The sequence below is a fragment of the Anoplopoma fimbria genome, chromosome 23 (assembly GCF_027596085.1).
Source record: "Anoplopoma fimbria isolate UVic2021 breed Golden Eagle Sablefish chromosome 23, Afim_UVic_2022, whole genome shotgun sequence".
In the NCBI taxonomy this organism is placed as follows: Eukaryota; Metazoa; Chordata; class Actinopteri; order Perciformes; family Anoplopomatidae; genus Anoplopoma; species Anoplopoma fimbria.
The window spans coordinates 4,239,705-4,258,960 of NC_072471.1; the positions used below are offsets into that span (position 1 = coordinate 4,239,705).

The 19,256-nt window shown below is 28.1% G+C and overlaps 1 protein-coding gene across 1 annotated transcript in view; it reads right to left on the bottom strand.

Moving 5' to 3' along the window:
• LOC129112316 (tetraspanin-9) overlaps positions 1-17,736 on the bottom strand; it is a 29,325-nt gene extending 11,589 nt beyond the window's left edge. The window contains exons 1-8 of the mRNA XM_054624364.1: positions 17,557-17,736; positions 15,659-15,700; positions 14,358-14,438; positions 14,031-14,222; positions 13,611-13,685; positions 13,403-13,504; positions 13,175-13,306; positions 12,326-12,409 (exon numbers count right to left, since the gene is read on the bottom strand). Of these exons, the coding sequence (XP_054480339.1) occupies positions 12,326-12,409; positions 13,175-13,306; positions 13,403-13,504; positions 13,611-13,685; positions 14,031-14,222; positions 14,358-14,420 (648 nt within the window). The 5' untranslated portion in view covers positions 14,421-14,438; positions 15,659-15,700; positions 17,557-17,736. The remainder of the gene's footprint in view (positions 1-12,325; positions 12,410-13,174; positions 13,307-13,402; positions 13,505-13,610; positions 13,686-14,030; positions 14,223-14,357; positions 14,439-15,658; positions 15,701-17,556) is intronic.
• Positions 17,737-19,256: the final 1,520 nt, after the last annotated feature.

The following is a 19,256-nucleotide window of genomic DNA, read 5'->3' on the forward strand; positions in this document are numbered from 1 at the left end:
TATATTATGACTTTTTTCGACAGGCTATACTATGACTTTTTTTAACATACTATATTATGACTTTTTTCGACATGCTATATTATGACTTTTTTCGACAGGCTATACTATGACTTTTTTTAACATACTATATTATGACTTTTTTCGACATGCTATATTATGACTTTTTTCGACATGCTATACTATGACTTTTTTCGACATGCTATACTATGACTTTTTTTCGACATACTATATTATGACTTTTTTCGACATACTATACTATGACTTTTTTTCAACATACTAAACTATGATTTTTATGAATTTTTTCGACATACTATACTATGACTTTTTTCGACATGCTATACTATGACTTTTTTCGACATGCTATACTATGACTTTATTTCTACATACTAAACTATGACTTATGAATTTCTTCTACATGCTATACAATGACTTTTTTCGACATACTAAACTATGATTTTTATGAATTCTTTCGACATACTATATTATGACTTTTTTCGACAGGCTATACTATGACTTTTCTTCGACATGCTATACTATGACTTTTTTCGACATACTATACTATGACTTTTTTTCGACATACTATACTATGACTTTTTCCGACATGCTATACTATGACTTTTTTTCAACATACTAAACTATGATTTTTATGACTTTTTTCGACATGCTATACTATGACTTTTTTCGACAGGCTATATTATGACTTTTTTCGACAGGCTATACTATGACTTTTTTTAACATACTATATTATGACTTTTTTCGACATGCTATATTATGACTTTTTTCGACAGGCTATACTATGACTTTTTTTAACATACTATATTATGATTTTTTTCGACATGCTATATTATGACTATTTTTTCGACATGCTATACTATGACTTTTTTCGACATGCTATACTATGACTTTTTTTCGACATACTATATTATGACTTTTTTCGACATACTATACTATGACTTTTTTTCAACATACTAAACTATGATTTTTATGAATTTTTTCGACATACTATACTATGACTTTTTTCGACATGCTATACTATGACTTTTTTCGACATGCTATACTATGACTTTATTTCTACATACTAAACTATGACTTATGAATTTCTTCTACATGCTATACAATGACTTTTTTTTTTCGACATACTAAACTATGATTTTTATGAATTCTTTCGACATACTATATTATGACTTTTTTCGACAGGCTATACTATGACTTTTCTTCGACATGCTATACTATGACTTTTTTCGACAGGCTATACTATGACTTTTTTTAACATACTATATTATGACTTTTTTCGACATGCTATACTATGACTTTTTTTCAACATACTAAACTATGATTTTTATGACTTTTTTCGACATGCTATACTATGACTTTTTCGACAGGCTATATTATGACTTTTTTCGACAGGCTATACTATGACTTTTTTTAACATACTATATTATGACTTTTTTCGACATGCTATATTATGACTTTTTTCGACAGGCTATACTATGACTTTTTTTAACATACTATATTATGACTTTTTTCGACATGCTATATTATGACTTTTTTCGACATGCTATACTATGACTTTTTTCGACATGCTATACTATGACTTTTTTTCGACATACTATATTATGACTTTTTTCGACATACTATACTATGACTTTTTTTCAACATACTAAACTATGATTTTTATGAATTTTTTCGACATACTATACTATGACTTTTTTCGACATGCTATACTATGACTTTTTTCGACATGCTATACTATGACTTTATTTCTACATACTAAACTATGACTTATGAATTTCTTCTACATGCTATACAATGACTTTTTTCGACATACTAAACTATGATTTTTATGAATTCTTTCGACATACTATATTATGACTTTTTCGACAGGCTATACTATGACTTTTCTTCGACATGCTATACTATGACTTTTTTCGACAGGCTATACTATGACTTTTTTTTTTTAACATACTATATTATGACATACTATATTTTTTCGACATGCTATACTATGACTTTTTTCGACATACTATACTATGACTTTTTCCGACATGCTATACTATGACTTTTTCCGACAGGCTATACTATGACTTTTTTTCAACATACTAAACTATGATTTTTATGACTTTTTTCGACATGCTATACTATGACTTTTTTCGACAGGCTATACTATGACTTTTTGTCGACATACTATATTATGACTTTTTCCGACATGCTATACTATGACTTTTTTTCAACATACTAAACTATGATTTTTATGACTTTTTTCGACAGGCTATACTATGACTTTTTTTCAACATACTAAACTATGATTTTTATGACTTTTTTCGACATGCTATATTATGACTTTTTTCGACATGCTATACTATGACTTTTTTTCAACATACTAAACTATGATTTTTATGACTTTTTTCGACATGCTATATTATGACTTTTTTCGACATGCTATACTATGACTTTTTTTCTACATACTAAACTATGATTTTTATGACTTTTTTCGACATGCTATATTATGACTTTTTTCGACAGGCTATACTATGACTTTTTTTCTACATACTAAACTATGATTTTTATGACTTTTTTCGACAGGCTATATTATGAATTTTTTCGACATACTATACTATGACTTTTTTCGACATGCTATACTATGACTTTTTTCGACATGCTAAACTATGATTTTTATGAATTCTTTCGACATACTATATTATGACTTTTTTCGACAGGCTATACTATGACTTTTTTTCTACATACTATGCTATGATTTTTTTTTTCATCATACTATACTATGACTTTTTTCAACATACTAAACTATGATTTTTATGACTTTTTTCGACAGGCTATACTATGACTTTTGACATGCTAAACTATGATTTTTATGAATTTTTCGACATACTATATTATGACTTTTTTTGACATGCTATACTATGACTTTTTTTCAACATACTAAACTATGATTTTTATGACTTTTTTCGACATGCTATACTATGACTTTTTTCGACAGGCTATACTATGACTTTTTTCGACAGGCTATACTATGACTTTTGACATGCTATACTATGACTTTTGACATGCTATACTATGACTTTTTTTCAACATACTAAACTATGATTTTTATGAATGTTTTCGACAGGCTATACTATGACTTTTTTTAACATACTATATTATGACTTTTTTCGACATGCTATACTATGACTTTTTTCGACATACTAAACTATGATTTTTATGACTTTTTTCGACATGCTATATTATGACTTTTTTCGACAGGCTATACTATGACTTTTTTTCAACATACTAAACTATGATTTTTATGACTTTTTTCGACATGCTATACTATGACTTTTTTTCGACATACTATATTATGACTTTTTTCGACATACTATACTATGACTTTTTTTCAACATACTAAACTATGATTTTTATGAATTTTTTCGACATACTATATTATGACTTTTTTCGACAGGCTATACTATGACTTTTCTTCGACATGCTATACTATGACTTTTTTCGACATACTAAACTATGATTTTTATGAATTCTTTCGACATACTATATTATGACTTTTTTCGACAGGCTATACTATGACTTTTCTTCGACATGCTATACTATGACTTTTTTCGACAGGCTATACTATGACTTTTTTTAACATACTATATTATGACTTTTTTCGACATACTATACTATGACTTTTTCCGACATGCTATACTATGACTTTTTCCGACAGGCTATACTATGACTTTTTTTAACATACTAAACTATGATTTTTATGACTTTTTTCGACATGCTATACTATGACTTTTTTCGACAGGCTATACTATGACTTTTTTCAACATACTATATTATGACTTTTTTTCGACAGGCTATACTATGACTTTTTTTCTACATACTAAACTATGATTTTTATGACTTTTTTTTCGACAGGCTATACTATGACTTTATTTCTACATACTAAACTATGACATGAATTTCTTCTACATGATTTTTATGAATTCTTTCGACATACTATATTATGACTTTTTGTCGACATACTATATTATGACTTTTTCCGACATGCTATAAATGACTTTTTTTCAACATACTAAACTATGATTTTTATGACTTTTTTCGACATGCTATACTATGACTTTTTTCGACAGGCTATACTATGACTTTTTTTCTACATACTAAACTATGATTTTTATGACTTTTTTCGACATGCTATATTATGACTTTTTTCGACAGGCTATACTATGACTTTTTTTTCTACATACTAAACTATGATTTTTATGACTTTTTTCGACAGGCTATACTATGACTTTTTTTCGACATACTATATTATGACTTTTTCCGACATGCTATACTATGACTTTTTTTCAACATACTAAACTATGATTTTTATGACTTTTTTCGACATGCTATACTATGACTTTTTTCGACAGGCTATACTATGACTTTTTTTAACATACTATATTATGACTTTTTTCGACATGCTATATTATGACTTTTTTCGACAGGCTATACTATGACTTTTTTTAACATACTATATTATGACTTTTTTCGACATGCTATATTATGACTTTTTTCGACATGCTATACTATGACTTTTTTCGACATGCTATACTATGACTTTTTTTCGACATACTATATTATGACTTTTTTCGACATACTATACTATGACTTTTTTTCAACATACTAAACTATGATTTTTATGACTTTTTTCGACATACTATACTATGACTTTTTTCGACATGCTATACTATGACTTTTTTCGACATGCTATACTATGACTTTATTTCTACATACTAAACTATGACTTATGAATTTCTTCTACATGCTATACAATGACTTTTTTCGACATACTAAACTATGATTTTTATGAATTCTTTCGACATACTATATTATGACTTTTTTCGACAGGCTATACTATGACTTTTCTTCGACATGCTATACTATGACTTTTTTCGACAGGCTATACTATGACTTTTTTTAACATACTATATTATGACTTTTTTCGACATGCTATACTATGACTTTTTTCGACATACTATACTATGACTTTTTCCGACATGCTATACTATGACTTCGACAGGCTATACTATGACTTTTTTTCAACATACTAAACTATGATTTTATGACTTTTTTCGACATGCTATACTATGACTTTTTTCGACAGGCTATACTATGACTTTTTGTCGACATACTATATTATGACTTTTTCCGACATGCTATACTATGACTTTTTTTCAACATACTAAACTATGATTTTTATGACTTTTTTCGACAGGCTATACTATGACTTTTTTTCAACATACTAAACTATGATTTTTATGACTTTTTTCGACATGCTATATTATGACTTTTTTCGACAGGCTATACTATGACTTTTTTTCAACATACTAAACTATGATTTTTATGATTTTTATGCTATATTATGACTTTTTTCGACATGCTATACTATGACTTTTTTTCGACATACTAAACTATGATTTTTATGACTTTTTTCGACATGCTATATTATGACTTTTTTCGACAGGCTATACTATGACTTTTTTCTACATACTAAACTATGATTTTTATGACTTTTTTCGACAGGCTATATTATGACTTTTTCCGACATGCTATACTATGACTTTTTTTCGACATACTATATTATGACTTTTTCCGACATGCTATACTATGACTTTTTTTCAACATACTAAACTATGATTTTTATGACTTTTTTCGACATGCTATACTATGACTTTTTCGACAGGCTATACTATGACTTTTTTTCAACATACTAAACTATGATTTTTATGAATTTTTTCGACATACTATACTATGACTTTTTTCGACATGCTATACTATGACTTTTTTCGACATGCTAAACTATGATTTTTATGAATTCTTTCGACATACTATATTATGACTTTTTTTCGACAGGCTATACTATGACTTTTTTCGACATGCTATACTATGACTTTTTTCATCATACTATACTATGACTTTTTTCAACATACTAAACTATGATTTTTATGACTTTTTTCGACAGGCTATACTATGACTTTTTTTCAACATACTAAACTATGATTTTTATGAATTTTTTCGACATACTATATTATGACTTTTTTTGACATGCTATACTATGACTTTTTTTCAACATACTAAACTATGATTTTTATGACTTTTTTCGACATGCTATACTATGACTTTTTTCGACAGGCTATACTATGACTTTTTTCGACAGGCTATACTATGACTTTTGACATGCTATACTATGACTTTTGACATGCTATACTATGACTTTTTTTCAACATACTAAACTATGACTTTTTTCTACATACTATGCTATGATTTTTTTTTCAACATACTAAACTATGATTTTTATGAATGTTTTCGACAGGCTATACTATGACTTTTTTTAACATACTAAACTATGATTTTTATGACTTTTTTCGACATGCTATATTTTTATGACTTTTTCGACAGGCTATACTATGACTTTTTTCGACAGGCTATACTATGACTTTTTGACATGCTATACTATGACTTTTTTGACATGCTATACTATGATTTTTATTTTTTCAACATACTAAACTATGACTTTTTTTCTACATACTATACTATGACTTTTTTTACATACTAAACTATGACATGAATTTGACTTTTTCGACATACTATGATTTTTATGAATTTTTTCGACATACTATATTATGACTTTTTCGACATACTAAACTATCGACATACTATATTATGACTTTTTTCGACATGCTATACTATGACTTTTTTTCAACATACTAAACTATGATTTTTATGACTTTTTTCGACATGCTATAATATGACTTTTTTCCGACATGCTATACTATGACTTTTTTTCTACATACTAAACTATGATTTTTATGACTTTTTTCGACATGCTATATTATGACTTTTTTCGACATGCTATACTATGACTTTTTTTCTACATACTAAACTATGATTTTTATGACTTTTTTCGACAGGCTATATTATGACTTTTTTCGACAGGCTATACTATGACTTTTTTCGACATACTATATTATGACTTTTTCCGACATGCTATACTATGACTTTTTTTCAACATACTAAACTATGATTTTTATGACTTTTTTCGACATACTATACTATGACTTTTTTCGACAGGCTATACTATGACTTTTTTTCAACATACTATATTATGACTTCTTTTTCGACGTACTATACTATGACTTTTTTTTCGACATGCTATACTATGACTTTTTTCGACAGGCTATACTATGACTTTTTTTCAACATACTAAACTATGATTTTTATGACTTTTTTCGACATGCTATACTATGACTTTTTTCGACAGGCTATACTATGATTTTTTTTTCAACATACTATATTATGACTTTTTTCGACAGGCTATACTATGACTTTTTTTCTACATACTAAACTATGATTTTTATGACTTTTTTTTCGACAGGCTATACTATGACTTTATTTCTACATACTAAACTATGACATGAATTTCTTCTACATGATTTTTATGAATTTTTCGACATACTATATTATGATTTTTTGTCGACATACTATATTATGACTTTTTCCGACATGCTATACTATGACTTTTTTTCAACATACTAAACTATGATTTTTATGACTTTTTTCGACATGCTATATTATGACTTTTTTCGACATGCTATATTATGACTTTTTTTCTACATACTAAACTATGATTTTTATGACTTTTTTCGACATGCTATATTATGACTTTTTTCGACAGGCTATACTATGACTTTTTTTCTACATACTAAACTATGATTTTTATGACTTTTTTCGACAGGCTATATTATGACTTTTTTCGACAGGCTATACTATGACTTTTTTTCGACATACTATATTATGACTTTTTTCCGACATGCTATACTATGACTTTTTTTCAACATACTAAACTATGATTTTTATGACTTTTTTCGACATGCTATACTATGACTTTTTTCGACATACTATACTATGACTTTTTTCGACATACTATATTATGACTTTTTTCGACATACTATACTATGACTTTTTCCGACATGCTATACTATGACTTTTTCCGACAGGCTATTATGACTTTTTTTAACATACTAAACTATGATTTTTATGACTTTTTTCGACATGCTATACTATGACTTTTTTCGACAGGCTATACTATGACTTTTTTCAACATACTATATTATGACTTTTTTTCGACAGGCTATACTATGACTTTTTTTCTACATACTAAACTATGATTTTTATGACTTTTTTCGACAGGCTATACTATGACTTTATTTCTACATACTAAACTATGACATGAATTTCTTCTACATGATTTTTATGAATTTTTTCGACATACTATATTATGACTTTTTGTCGACATACTATATTATGACTTTTTCCGACATGCTATACTATGACTTTTTTTCAACATACTAAACTATGATTTTTATGACTTTTTTCGACATGCTATATTATGACTTTTTTCGACATGCTATACTATGACTTTTTTTCTACATACTAAACTATGATTTTTATGACTTTTTTCGACATGCTATATTATGACTTTTTTCGACAGGCTATACTATGACTTTTTTTCTACATACTAAACTATGATTTTTATGACTTTTTTCGACAGGCTATATTATGACTTTTTTCGACAGGCTATACTATGACTTTTTTTCGACATACTATATTATGACTTTTTCCGACATGCTATACTATGACTTTTTTTCAACATACTAAACTATGATTTTTATGACTTTTTTCGACATGCTATACTATGACTTTTTTCGACAGGCTATACTATGACTTTTTTTTCGACATACTATATTATGACTTTTTTCGACATACTATACTATGACTTTTTTTCAACATACTAAACTATGATTTTTATGAATTTTTTCGACATACTATACTATGACTTTTTTCGACATGCTATACTATGACTTTTTTCGACATGCTAAACTATGATTTTTATGAATTCTTTCGACATACTATATTATGACTTTTTTCGACAGGCTATACTATGACTTTTTTTCGACATGCTATACTATGACTTTTTTCATCATACTATACTATGACCTTTCTTCAACATACTAAACTATGATTTTTATGACTTTTTTCGACAGGCTATACTATGACTTTTGACATGCTATACTATGACTTTTTTCAACATACTAAACTATGACTTTTTTTCTACATACTATGCTATGACTTTTTTTCAACATACTAAACTATGATTTTTATGAATGTTTTCGACATGCTATACTATGACTTTTTTCAACATACTATATTATGACTTTTTTTGACAGGCTATACTATGACTTTTTTTCAACATACTAAACTATGATTTTTATGACTTTTTTCGACATGCTATACTATGACTTTTTTCGACAGGCTATACTATGACTTTTTTTCAACATACTAAACTATGATTTTTATGAATGTTTTCGACATGCTATACTATGACTTTTTTTCAACATACTAAACTATGATTTTTATGACTTTTTTCGACATGCTATACTATGACTTTTTTCGACAGGCTATACTATGACTTTTTTCAACATACTATATTATGACTTTTTTCGACAGGCTATACTATGACTTTTTTCGACATACTATATTATGACTTTTTTCGACAGGCTATACTATGACTTTTTTTCTACATACTAAACTATGATTTTTATGACTTTTTTCGACAGGCTATACTATGACTTTTGACATGCTATACTATGACTTTTTTTCAACATACTAAACTATGACTTTTTTTCTACATACTATGCTATGACTTTTTTTCAACATACTAAACTATGATTTTTATGAATGTTTTCGACATGCTATACTATGACTTTTTTCAACATACTATATTATGACTTTTTTTGACAGGCTATACTATGACTTTTTTTCAACATACTAAACTATGATTTTTATGACTTTTTTCGACATGCTATACTATGACTTTTTTCGACAGGCTATACTATGACTTTTTTTCTACATACTAAACTATGATTTTTATGAATGTTTTCGACATGCTATATTATGACTTTTTTTCGACATGCTATACTATGACTTTTTTTCATCATACTATATTATGACTTTTTTCAACATACTATATTATGACTTTTTTCGACATGCTATATGACTTTTTTTCAACATATTAAACTATGACTTTTTTCGACAGGCTATACTATGACTTTTTTTCAACATACTAAACTATGATTTTTATGAATGTTTTCGACATGCTATACTATGACTTTTTCCGACATGCTATACTATGACTTTTTTTCAACATACTAAACTATGATTTTTATGACTTTTTTCGACATGCTATACTATGACTTTTTTCAACAGGCTATACTATGACTTTTTTCAACATACTATATTATGACTTTTTTTCGACAGGCTATACTATGACTTTTTTTCTACATACTAAACTATGATTTTTATGACTTTTTTTTCGACAGGCTATACTATGACTTTATTTCTACATACTAAACTATGACATGAATTTCTTCTACATGATTTTTATGAATTCTTTCGACATACTATATTATGACTTTTTCCGACATGCTATACTATGACTTTTTTCGACATGCTATACTATGACTTTTTTTCAACATACTATACTATGACTTTTTTCGACAGGCTATACTATGACTTTTTTCAACATACTATATTATGACTTTTTTCGACAGGCTATACTATGACTTTTTTCGACAGGCTATACTATGACTTTTTTCAACATGCTAAACTATGACTTTTTTCGACAGGCTATACTATGACTTTATTTCTACATACTAAACTATGACTTATGAATTTCTTCTACATGCTATACTATGACTTTTTTTTCTACATACTAAACTATGATTTTTATGACTTTTTTCGACAGGCTATACTATGACTTTTTTTCAACATACTATATTATGACTTTTTTTCGACTTGCTATACTATGACTTTTTTCGACAGGCTATACTATGACTTTTTTCAACATGCTAAACTATGACTTTTTTCGACAGGCTATACTATGACTTTATTTCTACATACTAAACTATGACTTATGAATTTCTTCTACATGCTATACTATGACTTTTTTTCAACATACTAAACTATGACTTTTACCGACATGCTATACTATGACTTTTTTCATCATACTATACTATGACTTTTTTCGACATACTAAACTATGATTTTTATGAATTCTTTCGACATACTATATTATGACTTTTTTCGACATGCTATACTATGACTTTTTTTCAACATACTATACTATGACTTTTTTCATCATACTATACTATGACTTTTTTTCAACATACTAAACTATGACTTTTTTCAACATACTATATTATGACTTTTTTCGACAGGCTATACTATGACTTTTTTTCTACATACTAAACTATGATTTTTATGACTTTTTTCGACATGCTATACTATGACTTTTTTTCAACATACTATATTATGACTTTTTTCGACTTGCTATACTATGACTTTTTTTAACATACTATATTATGACTTTTTTCGACAGGCTATACTATGACTTTTTTTCTACATACTAAACTATGATTTTTATGACTTTTTTCGACATGCTATACTATGACTTTTTTTCAACATACTATATTATGACTTTTTTCGACTTGCTATACTATGACTTTTTTTAACATACTATATTATGACTTTTTTCGACATGCTATACTATGACTTTTTTCGACAGGCTATACTATGACTTTTTTTAACATACTATATTATGACTTTTTTCGACATGCTATACTATGACTTTTTTCGACATACTATACTATGACATTTTTCGACATGCTATATTATGACTATTTTTGACATGCTATACTACAGCCTTGTTTTGGAACATACCCTGCTATGACTTTTTCATGGCATACTATACTATAACAAATGTATGGCATGCTATACTTTCACTTTACTTAAAGAAACTTATTTACGATTTTCTTTCACATTCTAAACTATGACTTTCTTCAAATATAATATAACATGCCTTTTATGTGGCCTAGTATACCATGAATTGTTATGCCATACTATACTTTCAGTTTTTATAATCATACTTTATTATGTCTTTTTGACTTTTCCTTACCTGTGACAATTTTTGATATACTATGCTAGGACTTTTAATGCCATTCTATTGTATACTATGCTAGGACTTTTTCTGATATTTTTTGACACTTTATGACAAACTATACTTTAAGTTTTTGTGCCATGAAAAAATGAGTATACTTGAAGCTGTTTAGCATATTTGATTGTTTGATGTTTTCATTTATTCATTACTTTAAGTCACTTAAATTGGATACACGCATTAGCTAAATCAATGTAATTTAAAACTAGTGCTCCTTGGACAAGTGTTGCTTACCTGCATTACCAACACACACATGGCGATGGTTCCCAGAAGGTGTTTGTTGTCATCTAGCCACTCCTCTACCTTCTCATAGCAACCCTGAAAACACACACCAACAGTTACTAGGAAAAACAAGCAATGCACATCAGAGGGTGTTCAGTTGTAGTCCTCGACTCCATGACTCTTGCTTTAGTTGTTTTAATGTAAAGTTATAAAGACAACACTAATTTCTAATATGTTCACAAATTTCAAAAAGTTTTACTGAAGACCACTAGGGACTTGGTTATCAAAATGCCAAATAAAAAAGAATAATATAATAATATTTGAAACTGATTTAAAAGTGATAATTCATGCTTTGTTTACTTGTTTTTATCTTGTCTCTACTTGAGTAAACAGTGGTACTTTAGTTGAATAGATGTGCCACTCTCATGTGTGTGCAGTAAGTATTAAACTATAGACAGCATCCTGTGAACTAAGACTAGTATAAAACGCAGGAAAGAGTCAGAATGGCTCCATTTAAAGGTTAAATAAATACAGCTAGAAGCAACTCTCAAAGCTCACTCGTTAAAACATTGTATCTTGTTAGTGAGCTTTAGAGATTCATGGTAGGCAGATAAAAAAACAAAACAGTTGGACTCAATTTTTTTAAACTTAGTCTAGCTGCTTCCCCCCGTTTCCAGTCTGTATGCCTAGCGAAGATAATCACCTGCTGGCTGCAGCTTCATATACAGACAAACATGAGCGTAAACAATCAAATTCTGCAAGAAAGTAAATCAGTGTATTTCCAAAAAATGCTGAACTAATCATTTAGAGATAACAGGATATGTAACAGAGTCCAACTTTTACACCAATTTGAAGACTGACCCGTGTCCAGAAGGTATTGGAGGCGTTGCGTCCACATTCTGGGAAAACCTGCTGGCAGCAGCGGTCAGGGACCATGTCGTCATGCAGGGCGGTGTACCAGTCATTGTGGTTGTTCACACCACAACATCGCCACTAGTGCACAGGCAGGGGAGAATTCTAATTGAATATCTACATTAATTTAAATGCAGAAATTGAGAGGGATTTTTCTGAACTTGGTGGTTAATTTACCTCTCCCTGTATGGCGTTCCACGCATCCCTCAGCCCGGCGTTGTTGTCTGTATTGTACAGCACCAGTCCTTCTTTCAGGTCCCGTCTGGCATTTTCGCTCACCTGGACAATTAGAGATGAAGATATGGATTGTTGGACATATAGACAGACTCACCTACAGCCAGAGAGGATCATTAATAAATATGAATGATCTCTTGCACAGTGTTACCTGGTCGGTGTAGACAAAGAACAGGATGAGGAGGATGAGTTCGGCCAAGAGGATGATCAACAGAACGATGAAAAACTACAGAAAACAAGGAAAAGTGTCAGATTAAAAGGGTTCAACATGAGCAGAAACATGCAGGATTCACTAATGTTGCATTTATTTCAATGCAAAATAAATAAATATGAGCTCATTTCAGCTATTAGACGTAAATTAAGTAACATAAATTTGAGGTTTGGTGGTGGATCCTGTCTTTTCTAACATTACCAGCAGAATAATACCTGTAGCACAGTTAAAAAATATAACATAACTTCTTCCAAGTTGCTTCCAACGTTTATAATTCCAACACAACCTGAACAACATTACTAAACAATACACCTAGACCACACCACTAGGGGTGCATGATGGGTATTGTAGTACACTCACACTCAGCAGAAGGCACTTGTTCTCCTTGATGGCTCCCAGGCAACCCAGGAACCCCGTCACCATGATGACGGTGCCCAGGGTGATGATGAGGTTGGCGGCGGAGATAGACGGGAAGGAGGGCGACAGGGTGGCAAAGCTGCCCTGAGACACCGACAACCACACGCCCACACCCAACAGTCCACACCCACCCAACTGAAAAAAACAAGCATTCAGGAAATGCAGAAACTTCCTGTTGATTTTATGATAATAAAACAATTTAGTTGGTATGCTGATCTTATTACTGATTGATTGGAACAGTTTCTGACACTATGTTTGTGGAATAATTACCCAGAAGAGCAGGTTGAAGAGGAAGAGCATGTATTTAACGCAGCAGATGCAACCACGAGCCATGATTGAGTCGAACAGGCACTGCAAGAAATTATTTTTTAAAACACAAAAATGACAATATTCAACCTTAAATTAAAGACTAACTGAATGATAACGTCTGGTACATTGGCAGTACATTTAAATCACATTCAAATATATTGTTATTGTCTGTAGGTCAGTGAAACGTCAACATTGTGCAGGGATTATTTTATAATTTATAGCAAGATTTTAAGACAAATATTACCTTTTTTTGGTAAGTAACACTTTCTATTTTCTCCTATGGTTCATGACTTTTATGACATTAAGGTACATGAAGAACTCCTGAAGTTAAATTATATCTTCTAACAACCTTTTTTTAAGAACTGATGGCCACTTTCAGTTCCAACCCGTTACATCAGCGACACACTTTAACCTACATCTTTACATTGATTGTAAGATAGCACCACTAAACAGTCTTAGTTTGTGATAACTCCTTGGACTACTGTTCAATGCAACATTACTCAGATGTGTTGAGAACAAAGCACAGAGGATTACCTGAGAGACTAACTATTAAAAGGTTTATTAGAAAGAGCAATATCAGTAACACAACTTTGTTCCCTAAAACACACACATTAACTATTTTAATAAGGCTACAATATATAAATTATTAATGGTGTCCTTTACATGTATGTCATGGTACAATTAAAAGATCTGGAGATGAAAAAAGCCAGTATTCGACCAATAAACTGTCATTAATAAGTCATAGTGTAGTATGCTATAAAAAAAGAAATAAAAAGTAATTGTATAGTATGTCATAAAAGTCAGTTGTAAAAATGTAAAATATCATAGTATAGTATGCAATAAAAATGTAATTAAAAAAGTCATAGTATAGTATGTCATATAAATCTCATATAAGTGTGCCATTACAATGTCATAAAAAAGTATAGTGTGTAATAAAACTGTATAATAAAAAGTATTGCATCATAAAAGTCATACCTTTAAATACTTTTAAAGATCATGTTGACACCCTACATAAAGAAATCATGTCATATATCATAATAACTGGCTTTTAAAGTAAAAACACGTAATTTACTTTGTTTGTTTTGGTAACTTATTTCATCTTTTGGAGGTTGTTTGTGTCTCCATGATCTCAAACCAGACATCATACCGTAGTTCACCCACCGCTCTGTTTCACGTTACATCACACATACTGTAAACATTTTGTTCTTCCTGTGGAGTCATGCTGAAACCACACAAACACAACATGGAGGAGATAAACTTACCACTTCAACTAGCAGGAGAACGGAGGAGCTCTAGTAGTGTACCTGCAACACAGAAGTGTACACAAACATTTACACTACAGAAAAATACAACGTTTGAGTGTAAAGTGTTTATTTAGTTATACATTTGGATTGGATGGAAAGAGGTAGAGTTTCTTGCTCACTCACGCCGCCAAAATCCAAAACACAGGACTGGAAAATGACATTACTATGGATATAAAACAACACTTCACAGATTATGTTAAAAGGTTAACATAATGTTTCTTATGTCGGAAATGACACATTTATAAGTGAATAGTTTGACCTATAAATCAAAGAAATAATCATGTTGTTTTTCTTAACTAATCATAGAAGATTTTGTTTTACTCGTGAAGTGTACACAATACTGATCCATCAACAAAAACAATGCATTTTTGACACTGTTCAGGTTAATTTTTACTTTTTAAGACCTCATGTTAAACATGGTATGTTTCAATAATATGTTTTTCTTATTATTATTATTATTATTATTATTTATTTTACACTAGGACCAATGATTATCTCTTTATAGTTTTTGATTTGTGTGTCATGCCAAACATCTGGCCCATGCCAAATAAGATTATAAACCATTTCTTTTTTATTAAACATACATTCATATTTTAAAAAAAAAATCATGTTTCCAAATAACTTTGTATTTATGGGAAAGAATTCCAAATAAATAACTATATATTTCTTTCCACATATACCAGGCTTTCAAGTATAAACTTTATTTTTATTTTTATTAATTAATTATTATATATTAATTATATATGATAACATAATGTTAAATAATACACATTTAAGGGATTATTAACATAAATGTCCATTTACATTAATAAAAGTATTTAACTTTTTTAAAATAGATTATAAACCATTTCTATTTTATTAAACATACATTTATATTTAAAAAAAAAAATGATGTTAAGCTTCCAAATAACTTTGTATTTATGGGAAATAATTCCAAATAAATAACTATATTTTTTTCCACATATACCAGGCTTTCAAGTATAAACTTTATTATTTCTTTTTAAAAAACCTATATAGTGATACCCTGATAATTATATATGATAACATAATGTTAAATAATACACATTTAAGGGTTTATTAACATAAATGTCCATTTACATTAATAAAAGTATTTCACTTTTTTAAAATAGATTATAAACCATTTCTATTTTATTAAACATACATTTATATTTAAAAAAAAATCCAAATAACTTTGTATTTATGGGAAAGAATTCCAAATAAATAATTACATATTTTTTTCCACATATACCAGGCTTTCAAGTATAAACTTTTTATTTTATTTTATTAATTATTATTATTATTTAACATTATGTTATCATATAGAATTAATGTATAATAATTAATATATTAATTCTATATGATAACATAATGTTAAATAATACACATTTAAGGGATTATTAACATAAATGTCCATTTACATTAATAAAAGTATTTAACTTTTTTAAAATAGATTATAAACCATTTCTATTTTATTAAACATACATTTACATTAATAAAAGTATTTAACTTTTTTAAAATAGATTATAAACCATTTCTATTTTATTAAACATACATTTATATTTAAATAAAAGTATTTAACTTTTTTATTTTTTATTATCATCTGCTTTCTCCTCGGTCTCGCTGTGACGTCACAGGAGTGAACTTCAGTTTGCGTGGTTTTTTCCCCCAAATGTTTGCGTTAAAAACACCGTGTAAACTCACTTATTTTAACTTTATTTTAACAAACAAGAACACTTTAATGTTTATTTATACGCAGTTTAACTGTTTTTCTCCGTGATTGTGTTCATTTCAATGCGCTGAAGGTGGTGGAGTGTGGGGGGAAGAGAGAACAGGGACAGTTGAGCCAGTTGTCCTACCGTTGGCTATGAACTCATCTCCATGGTGACGTCTCCAGATTCAGCCGTTGGAACGAGGGTCACGTCACTGCATCGCCCGGCCGTTGGAAAACACAAAAATCCAACGGTTACAAACGGTCGTGAAGTCCGCTTTGAAGTTTCCCGTCGATGGCTGGAGAACAGGAGGAGGAGGAGGAGGGGGGGGAGGGACGTCTTTGGAGAGGGGCGGAGCACGGCGGAGGACGGACCCGGGAATGGAGGCGTGTCTGTCGGCGGGGGAGAGAGGGACCAGTCGGGCAAAGACCCCTGGATGGATAAACATGGCTGAAAAAAAAAAAAAATCACACATTTGTCACATATTGTAATAATTATTTATTACAATTATTATTTTTAATAATTGTAATAATTATTTATGACAATTATTATTTTTATTACTTTTAATAATTGTCATAATTATTTATGAAAATTATTATTTGTATTACTTTTAATAATTGTAATAATTATTTATTACAATTATTATTTGTATCACTTTTATTATTATTTATTACAATTATTATTTTTATTACTTTTACAATTATTATTTGTATTACTTTTAATAATTGTCATAATTATTTATGAAAATTATTATTTGTATTACTTTTAATAATTGTAATAATTATTTATTACAATTATTATTTGTATCACTTTTATTATTATTTATTACAATTACTATTTTTATTACTTTTAATAATTGTCATAATTATTTACGACAATTATTATTATTTGTATTACTTTTAATGATTATAATAATTATGTATTACAATTATTATTTTTATTAATTTTAATAATTGTCATAATTATTTATGACAATTATTATTATTTGTATTACTTTTAATAATTATAATAATTATGTATTACAATAATTATTTTTAGTACTTTTAATAATTGTAATAATTATTTATTACAATAATTATTTTTAGTACTTTTAATAATTGTAATAATTATTTATTACAATTATTATTTGTATTACTTTTACAATAATTATTTTTATTACTTTTAATAATTGTAATAATTATTTATTACAATTATTATTTTTATTACTTTTGATAATTGTTATAATTATGTATTACAATTATTATTTGTATTTAATAATTGTCATAATTATTTATGACAATAATTATTTGTATTACTTTTAATAATTGTCATAATTATTTATGACAATTATTATTTGTATTACTTTTAATAACTAATAATTATTTATTACAATTATAATTTGTATTACTTTTAATAACTGTAATAATGATTTATTACAATAATAATTTTATTACTTTTAATAATTGTCATACTTATTTATTACAATAATTATTTTTAGTACTTTTAATAATTGTAATAATTATTTATTACAATAATTATTTTTAGTACTTTTAATAATTGTAATAATTATTTATTACAATTATTATTTGTATTACTTTTAATAATTGTCATAATTATTTATGACAATTATTATTATTTGTATTACTTTTAATAATTGTAATAATTATTTATTACAATAATTATTTTTTAGTACTTTTAATAATTGTAATAATTATTTATTACAATTATTATTTGTATTACTTTTAATAATTGTAATAATTATTTATTACAATTATTAAAATTAATTAGTTCATTATTATTTGGAAAGAAACAAGCTTTGAGTCACTTTGGGCTCTGGCAAATTGTGAAGGCAATTCTCATAATAATAA